This window comes from Arachis ipaensis, chromosome B7, assembly GCF_059453495.1.
Source record: "Arachis ipaensis isolate K30076 ecotype BB chromosome B7, ASM5945349v1, whole genome shotgun sequence".
Classification (NCBI taxonomy): Eukaryota; Viridiplantae; Streptophyta; class Magnoliopsida; order Fabales; family Fabaceae; genus Arachis; species Arachis ipaensis.
In genome coordinates, this window is record NC_142442.1 from 137,377,377 (window position 1) to 137,387,188 (window position 9,812).

The 9,812-nt window shown below is 31.7% G+C and overlaps 2 protein-coding genes across 4 annotated transcripts; both read right to left on the reverse strand.

Moving 5' to 3' along the window:
* Nucleotides 1–1,004: 1,004 nt before the first annotated feature.
* On the reverse strand, nt 1,005–4,182 carry LOC107606116 (Galactose oxidase/kelch repeat superfamily protein). 3 transcript variants are annotated; one of them, XM_021106428.2, is made up of 4 exons: nt 3,649–3,889; nt 3,318–3,432; nt 3,139–3,183; nt 1,005–2,817 (listed from the first exon to the last, which is right to left on the reverse strand). In XM_021106428.2, the coding sequence occupies exon 4, from the start codon at nt 2,813–2,815 to the stop codon at nt 1,394–1,396; it is 1,422 nt and encodes a 473-aa protein (XP_020962087.1). In that variant the 5' UTR covers nt 2,816–2,817; nt 3,139–3,183; nt 3,318–3,432; nt 3,649–3,889; the 3' UTR covers nt 1,005–1,393. The 3 variants fall into 3 exon arrangements, with proteins under 3 accessions (XP_020962087.1, XP_016163586.1, XP_020962081.1); XM_016308100.3 differs by lacking the exons at nt 3,139–3,183; nt 3,318–3,432 and having other exon boundaries at nt 3,649–4,182; XM_021106422.2 differs by lacking the exons at nt 3,139–3,183; nt 3,649–3,889 and having other exon boundaries at nt 3,318–3,513.
* A 900-nt stretch (nt 4,183–5,082) lies between these two features.
* LOC148554306 (uncharacterized) lies at nt 5,083–6,478 on the reverse strand. The gene has a single exon (XM_088494338.1). It carries the CDS (start codon nt 6,285–6,287, stop codon nt 5,292–5,294), a length of 996 nt encoding a protein of 331 aa, XP_088350464.1. The 5' UTR covers nt 6,288–6,478; the 3' UTR covers nt 5,083–5,291.
* Nucleotides 6,479–9,812: the final 3,334 nt, after the last annotated feature.

Consider the following 9,812-nt stretch of genomic DNA (forward strand, 5'->3'; position numbering starts at 1 on the left):
TATTCGTGATATGAAGAGTTTAAGTGTTATTGAAAAAATATTAGTTTATATTTTTAGAATGTTTTAATTTAATTTTATGTATTTTGATTTTGTTTATTTAATTACTAGATTGGGTCTTATGTTTGTCAAAGTTTTTTATATTTTAACTTAATAAGAAGTTATAAATACCTTATAAATTAGGGTAATCGTAATATAAAATGATTTAGTGGTTTGAAAACCCTTTTTTCGGTTTCGTGATGAAATCATGACGTGGACAATTGAGGTTGTCAGGTTGAGGAGTCCTTCCCTTGTTGCATCGGGAAATTGAGTAGAAGATTGAGGAGTTCCTTCGATTCAATTTCCAAACTATGACGTTGACAAGTTAGGTTGAGGAGTCTCTTTTTTGTTGCGTTAAGAAATCGGGTAGAAAATAGAGTAATTCTCTCTTATTCAATTTCAATTTATCCTTTTTGTTTTTATTTCAATTACAATTTATCTTTTCTATTCAATTTCAATTCATATCTTGTTTATCCTTTTATTTCTATATCACAAGTTCAACATGATGTAAATTTTTGTATCTTGAATGTATTGTCTCAAGTAGGAATATGCTAGTAGTTTTGTCCAAAATGTTGTTGAGCAAAATTCTTTCCAAAACAAAGTTATAAGCATTTAATTTTTAAAAGACAAGTGTATATGTTTTATTTTTAAATTATTTTGACAATATATAAAAATATTTTTTAATTTAAAAATTAATCGAAAAATATTTAGGAAAGATAATAATTAGTCTCGAGATAGTTTTCGGTGACCTCAATTTTAGTGGAGTCAGATATAGTTCACACAAGAAATATAAACGTTTTTGTTCAGTCAGGAACTGGAAACATGAAAAAACGTGTATAAAACTAAATAGAAAAAATTGAAAGCATGCTAAAGCAAAAATGTGTGGCTAGAATATAGATAGCCAGGCCTCGGATATATATCAATCTGATCTTATCCTCTGTATTATGTACGTTGTGGAAAATAATGAATTGCTTTGATAATATTCTGCACAACTTTTTTATTAGCAACTTGAACATCACTGTGGAAACTGTAGTTACTATGGATATGGAAAACTCGTTCATTCTCTTGGACACCAAGCTGATTTACTTTCCTCTACCATTTGACAGAGTGCATAACATTACAAGTTCGTCCAATTTAATGGTAGAAGAGAGTGAATCAACTCAACGTTCAAGAAAGTGTGAGCACAAATAACTAACTCCAAAAATATCAATAGGGTAAATATATACTACTGTAGCACTTCCCATTCTCTCATCTTGCTGACACCTTAACAAAAAATACAGACAGAGGCAGTCGCATGAGGGCTGAGGCTGATTCCTGTATATATAACTTACGATTAATATATCTAATTCAATTCAAATTATATGTCAATAACTTGGCAACTGACAAGTTCAGCCTTCCCAAAATCCCTGCTTGCAACTACCTTCCAAACAACTGCATCTGATTCAGCAGCACTGTGTGATGATGATGATGATGATGATGAAGTTGAAGATATTGAGGGAGAAGAACAATCCCGGTTGTTTCTCAGATCAGCCCTCAAAACAGCAACATCATGATTTGCATCTTTTGTAATCACATGAAGTTTCCCATGGAAGCCAGCAAGCAAATATGGTGACTCTGAATTTGCTGAATCATGTATTGGAACTTTTCCAATCACAACTTTCCAAGCATCTTCTCCTTGATCATACACCTTGATCCTTCCACTATCTGCGGAATTTGAAGGATCAAATGCATATAACTCACCATCCACTACTACACTCAATTTTGAACCTGCTTGTCTTGCAGGCCAACCCTCACCCATCCCGGTTGGCATTTCAATCCATGAGTTTGTCTCGGGATCATAGATTTCTCCGCCGACGTCAACGAAAAATGGCCATGAATATAGGCTTTGTGGAACACACAATCTTCCCATATATGAGGTTAATCCCGTGGCAATAGGCTTTAACATGTCAGCCCAAAAAACTGTCGGCATGACTTGAGCTTTGGAGAATGGCATGCTAGGGACATCTGACCATGTATCAGTCGAAGGGTCGAAAACTTCGGCAGATTGAAGAGGAATTAGTCCAGCTTGGCCTTGGCTAACCCCTCCAACAACATAAAGCTTATTGTTTAAGATTCCGGTCTTGCAGTATGCTCTACCTGTGGACATAGGAGTCACCTTGCTCCATGTGTTTTGCATTGGATCAAATCGCCAGACGCTGCTTGTGGTTGAAGCTTTAGAGAATCCTCCTAGAACATAGAGACATCCATCAACAGCTCCTATAGCACAACCAAAAAAGGGCATTTCATCGAATGCATCCTTATGTCCAAGAAAGCCTCTGATAACTTTCGCTATTCTGTTACCTTCTACCATGTTCCACATCCAAAGCTTGGAAGAACTCTTTCTTGATTCTTGCTCTTCAGCAACTTTAGGCATAGTAGGTAGTCTCTGCCATATCTGAGAGTGAGGATCAACAGCATACCATTGCTGTTTATATTCCCCAACCTTGATCAACAGATATAGCCACTCTTCAGAGGTCCCGAGTTCTTTTCTTACTTCATATAGTTCTGGACTCATGATAGTTGCTTTCCACTTCCTTGACACCAATCTTACATTGAAGTAAGATATTCTCGGAAGCCTAGCAAGAATCTGAAGTGATAACTCATCAGGAAGATTAGGAATCAATCTTGGACTCTCTTCATCGAATGTAGATGATGACATCTTCTGCCTCTTGCACGTCTCGTTCAAAGAGACTTCATTCAGCTCAGGTATAGCATTTGCAGCACTGAAAACCGAACCCATATCTGCATTGCAAGAGGAGAAAATTCTTGAAACTATCCATTGGAATTTAAAATGTGCCAGACAAGGGCATACAAGAAAGCAACAACCACAATTGTTAAAAAAAAAAAAAAAAAAGAGAAAACAATGCAACTTCAAATAGTCCTTCTAGATGCACAGACACGTTTTCAGGAAGGCAAAACAAATTTGGTTAAAAATCAAACAGAGAAGTCCAACACATAACACGACACCTGAACTATTATTCAAAAGGAATACACCAAAGACAATCAAGAATGAATTTATCCTCAGAATAGTTCTTTCTAAACATACAGTTAAATCCTAACTACCACTCAACAAACAAAGATCTTCCCCTCAGTTGGCACCAGAAGCAGCTGACAGAAACAAGAAAAACAAGTACAGAACAATTCATGAGATCACAAGATGCATATCCTACACCAATCAGAGCTGAATTATATAAGCAAAAGAAACACCGAAATAAAATCTCAGAATCAGAATTTTCAGTTACATGAATGTACGCTGTTCCCTTCCTCTGATTCACCACTTCTCTAAAACAGAGACTCAGATGAACATCACCAATTCATGATCCACATACAGAAATCCAATATGATCGGCAATCAAATCTACTAGTATGTATAATTAGAACGACCAAGTCAACAACCAATAATTAATTAATAAAAAAGAAAAAGAAAAAGAAGACCGATGAAGCAAGCAAGAAACTAAGACAGATAAATAATACACTTACAGTGACACAAAATAATACTTAAATTAGTACTCGAGATTCAGAGATGAGATAATTTAAGAAAGAATAAAAAAAGGAGAAAAAGTGAAGAAGGTACCTGGCTGGTAATAGAAAAGGATGAGAGAGAGAGAGAGAGAGAGAGAGAGAGAGAGAGAGTGTGTATGTGTATTAAATTTAAAGGTTTGATGAAAACGTAAAACGGTGGGAAATTAATTGGCACCGCATTTTAGTTAAATCACAGTGTTCAGAGTGGAGAGGAACAACGAAGTCGCGGTTTTTGCTTTCAACTTTCAAGTTGAAAATAAACGGGGAAGGTGAAGGTGAAGGTGAAGGTCTTCCTCTTCTACCTCGTCCACTGATCACACCTAAATTAATATACACGTGGCACCAATTCAGCTCCACCTTCCACGTATTTATACTTTTCTTCTTCATTTCTTCTTTTTCGCTGAAATTTCCCTCTACTAGAATACCAGAACCACACATATTAGTTATCCTGAACACTACGTCAATGTTTTCCGTCAAATTTAAATTTAAAGTAATGAAAATAAATTGTAGATCTAGATATCTTAATCCTTAATATTCCACTCACACCTTCATCCATGATCTACCTACCAGTGCTTTGTCTTCATCTGTCCACTCTATCCCTTACGCTACACTGTGTTAAATTTTTTTTTGGTGTCTACACTGTGTTAAATTTAGTTTAATAATTATATTTTACAACATCTTGCCTTTTATTTATTTATGTATTATTTTCTCAATTATTCATGACGATGTCCTTCTCACAAGCACCATATGACTTTTATACTTTTGTCAATTATGTTTAGTAGAAATATTATATTATTTACACACAAACTGAGTCACTAAATTAATTATCACATTCAAATATATATGCGTGGCTGGTTGGTGGTGGTCGATATACATAACAGAGTTGTTTATTTAATATGTACAATTCGTTTTCATGTTAATGAATGTTATTTTGTTCGTATTTTATGGACATTTTGATTGTTGTTACAATGTTACCAATTCCGCTGAGAAGATTTACTTAGCCCCTGAAATGAACAGGACAATATAATTAACCAAAAAAAAAAAAAAATGTGAGACAAGAAAAGGGGAATTGAGGTAAGACGGAGATTCCTCCAATATCTGTAAATTGATAAATTTCGGGGAAATCCCTTCAGTTTCAGTTCGAGACTTCCATCTCCTCATTCATCGTTGAGAAAGATCTCTCTCAAGCTCACCATCATTACCATCAATTATTTGTCACTTTTTTTTATTATTATTATTCTGGAAAATAGTTATCAGGAACATATTTAATTTCCTCATCATTGCTAGAACAAAAAGACATAAATCATACCAAATTCGTGTCCATTTAGAACCCCCCCCCCCCCTCTCTTAAAATCCAATTGTGAAATCTAAACGGATACTAATATTTTGAGTGTAGAACTACAAAGAATATTACTCTCTATATTTCTAGCAAAATTTTGAGTTGTTTTTTTCTTAAAAAAATAGAACATATTTGAGCTGTTGCAGCAGCGGTACATAGAGTTACATGAATGCTAAACGACCATGAAAGTATCCCATAAGACTCTTCAGTCTTCAAAATAAACAAAATTTTAGAAAAAGAATCACTACAACTACCCACGCCACTAGTAATTTTCTTGGTTCTTTTTAGTACCCGGAATATAATTTTACTACTCAGTACTCACAAGTAGCTATTCTCAAAGTAGGGAGGGCTTCACATCACATGACGGAAGTAATGGGCCTCAGATGGGCCGGACCAGAACCAGGACGGCCCATAAAATCATTTGAATCTCCAACTCCAACGCTGCATTCACCGAAATCCCAACATAGTCCCCTCTCCTTGTCCCACAAATTACTATTATACCCCTCTTCTTCAACCTCTATCTCAAAACCATCTTCTTCTTCCACCTCCTCTTCTTCTTCATGGTTAAACTCAAGATCTTCCAGCTCCATCGTTTCTTCTTCTTCCTCCTCGTTCATGGAATACCCACATTCTTCACAGTACTCACTTTCTTCTTCTTCTTCTTCTTCTTCTTCTTCTTCTGGAACCAGCTTCATTGTGACCTTTCCATTCACTCTGAGAGCTTCAACGTACTCACGGCGCTTCACTCTCTCCGCCGTTATCACAAGCCTCCCGTAATCGCCGCATTCCCTCTTGAAATTCCAAGGCATTTTCCCCGTATGTGTTCTCATCAACGTTATCGGCGGTGGAAACTGTAACCCCCTCTTCTTCATCTTTTCTTCTTCCATCTTCTCTTTACCCTTACTCAACTTGCTTCGAATCAACGAAGAAGGTTTTGCTTCTTCTTCTTCTTCAGCTTCAGGTTTGACCTCAAAGGTCATGTAATCTCCACTCTCCGCTCCAAGCACGTCGCCGATCATGGTGCACCGGAACGCATATGAACACGATAGCCACATTGATGGTGGCGGAGGAGGAGGAGGAGGAGGAGGAGGAGGCGTTAGTGGCGGCGTAGAAGAGGTTTTCGATGACGGTGCTACGGTGTAACAGTGTACAACATTATAGGGTAGTATTTTTTCTTCTTGACTTACAGCTAGGGTTTTGAGGCCTACTTGGTGTTGGTACCGGTAACACTTTTTACAATGAAAAGTTCTCATTGAGAATGGTACCGTTGATTTCCATAACCAAACGTTGCTATAAAGCGTTGAATTTATGTTCTTCACTTTTTGTGGTAAAAAGTATGTAAATATATCCATTCACAAGAGAATGGACATAACACACTGTTGATTTCCTATTATGATGCTATAAATACCAGCTGGTTCCGAATACATAACCTCATCGTGAATGCATCTGGGAAAATTTGTTGAATGGGATTCAGCTAAGCTAAGCTACAAAACATAGCAGGAAATATAATTCCTGCAAGAAAAAATGAAGAGAGGAAAAAAATTAAATGAGATGGATTGTGCATTTGGCCATGGTTGGATACGGCTGGCAGTGAATTAAAGAAAGTTTTGGATATACGTTATTAACTTATTATTGCTAATATTAAAATTAAATGCATGAAATAATGGAAGGAATTGCGGAGTTGAATTGGAGAAGGGAAAGGGCATTACTTATTAGGGTAACATATATGTGGTTCCATTTTGCATCACTCTCTTTTTGTTCGAGTGTTTACCGTTTTGCGTGTGTATTTTCGCTTAGTCTCTCAGTGGAAGGCACATTTCAAAGACCAAAATCAGGCTTTCGGTGCACCCTAATCTGGAAAAAATAAATAAGAAGATGCATGTTGTGACGCGGCGAAAAGTTGAAGATAATAAATAAGCAAGAATTGTTTAATAAAATTTTTCATTATGAAAGTTCTCAATATATATCTTATCATAATAAATTGTTTATTCCAAAAGCTTAAGTTATTAATAAGAAGGGTATACATAATTATACTTCTAATAATATTAAAAATGAAATCCAATGCCGTTTTTAATTAAGTATATAATTAACATTTTACATTTTTATAAATAATTGTACATTAAAAAAAATTCAAATTAACATTAATTTACTTCTCCAGTCATATCTCTAAATTAATGAATAATGTCTTTTTTAATTCTTTAACACATTTCATTAATTCTTTTATATAGGGTATTTTGTACATAGAATAAGAAAATCATCATCGAAAATATTTCATTTTTTATAAATTAAATGCATCAGATTTTTTTTATGTTGATAGTTATTAAAAAATTAAAAAAATAAATTTAGAAACATAATAATATACTTATTTTGTAAAAATATAATATATTTAAATTTGATTTAATTTTTTATAAAAATTTAAAAACACGTAATAATCTTAAAACACATATTAACTAAACATATAGTCACCAAAAAAAAATATTAACTAAACATAAAGCAATGCAGTAGGGATATGGATAAAGTTTTATCTAGATTCATTGGTTTAACGTGAAAAAATAATAATTATCATCAATATATCATCTATGAGAAGGAAGAAGTTCAAGCAATTATGTTTTAATGTTTTGCAGTATATAACGTGTGTTAAAAAAAATTCATAATTAATTATTTTTTATAGGATAGATTAGCTAATATGTTAAGATTACTATTAATAAAATTTTTATAGAAAATATATAAAATTTGATACTTTAATACATTTGTTATCTATTGAACATATAACATTTAAATTCTTCTTGATACATTTATTATGTATTAATTAATCTAAAAAAGTTTAAAAACTTCAAATAATAATAATATTAATATGCTTCTTAGCTAAATCTATTTTTTATTTATAATACGTAAAAATTATAAAAAAAACTAATTTAAATGAACTCCTGACCATGAAATAATTTCTTTATCCCGAGAGAGTAAACTTTTGTTACAACAATTATTGATAAGGAGTGAATTTTTTTAATTTGTTGATAAAATATAATTTTTTATTATTTAATATTTTTATATATTTTTTATTTAAAAAAATATAAGATGAGAGGTGATATTTGACAGAATAATTAAAGAAAAAATTAAGAGAATTAATTTTTTTATTAACAAGATAGTGTTCATTTCATTTACGATGATAGCAAGCGGTGACAGAAACAGACAGACGCAGAGCGCAACATAACACATAACATGCCAAACCGCTTAATCAAAAAAGAAGTCACGCAAATAATCTCGTAATAATAATATAAATTGCACATTTCAAAGAGCGCAACATAACACATAACATGCCAAACCGCTTAATCAAAAAAAGTCACGCAAATAATCTCGTAATAATAATATAAATTGCACATTTCAAAGAGCACAACATAACACATAACATGTCAAACCGCTTAACAAAAAAGAAGTCACGCAAATAATCTCGTAACAATAATATAAATTACACATTTCAAAGTTTGGCAAAATATAAAAGTCCAATGTTTAGTTTATATAAATATTTGTATGTTATATATTATAAAATTTAATTTTAAAATTTAATATAAAATTTATTATTCTAATATTTAATCTCATTTTACTTTATACTTAAATTATTTTTAACTATTTCAAATCATTTTAATTAAATTGTGAAAATTTAACTAAAATAAAAAATTTAAAATTTAAAATTAATAATTATATGTCATATTTAAAAAATATTATACACTAAAAAATTTGCAATAAAAAATAAAAAATTTATGAATGTAAAAATTGAGAATTTTGTGTATTTAGATTAAAAAAATTAAAATTTTATAAATAATTGAAAAAATAAAAAAAATAAAATAACAAAATATAAGAGTACAACTGAGTACATTTAATTTATTTAAATATATTTTGATTGAATTTTATTATAAGGTCATAATAAATTGTTATAATATTCATTTATTTTTTGGTCACTATTCATTTAAAGAAAATTTAATAGATTATACAAATGTCACTATTTTATTCATTTTTTAATTATTATAAAAATAAAAATTGATACTTAAAAATTAATTCCATTAAAATTGTTCTATGAATAATTAGTTCAATTCAACGCAAAATTTTATTCAGAACCATAAAATTTGATATAGATATGGATAGAATAAATGAAAGACATAAATAAAGGAGAAGATCGATGAGATCTTACTGATTACATGGTAAATGGTGAGACTTAAATGAGGTGCGTTGCATCCCGGGAAATAAAAGTGAGAGGGACCGGAGAAATTTAATAACGGCACAAATAAACACACACTCAGCCTCAAGTCTCAGCATTTGCTATTACTGTACCTACTATCACTGTTTTAAAAGATTATATATAATTATCGTAAAAACCCTTTTTTCTCCTACTATTCATAGGAAAAATCAGTTTTACACAGAGATGTACATGGGTCGGTTTACACGGGTTTAGTTTAATACAGATCCGAATCGAAATATAGATTGGACCTAATTTTTAGATTCTAACTCGATGAAACCTATGTATTTTTGGACCAGACGAAAACCGAATAAAAACCGGATAAAAATCAGGTCTTTAGTATGTAAAAATCACCTAATATCCAACTATTATTTCACAATTCACATAGTAAAATTCACTTAAAAAAATATAACAAGAATCAACTCTTCTCTAAAATTAAAACATAACCATAATCAATACTAATATTGTTTAATAACACCAAATATTTAAATCAATATAAATAATACAATATTATCCATTAGTCTAAAGTCTTATGCATTTTAAACATAAAACATTAACTTATAATCTTATAATAACTAATAACACAAAATATTAAGGTTTGCAATATTTAAATTCCACTTAAGAATAGCTATCATTCATCACAAGT

Excerpts from the sequence above, each read along its gene's own strand:
- LOC107606116 (XM_016308100.3), bottom strand. The coding sequence starts at position 2,815 with ATGGGTTCGGTTTTCAGTGCTGCAAATGCTATACCTGAGCTGAATGAA.
- LOC148554306 (XM_088494338.1), bottom strand. The coding sequence starts at position 6,287 with ATGGATATATTTACATACTTTTTACCACAAAAAGTGAAGAACATAAAT.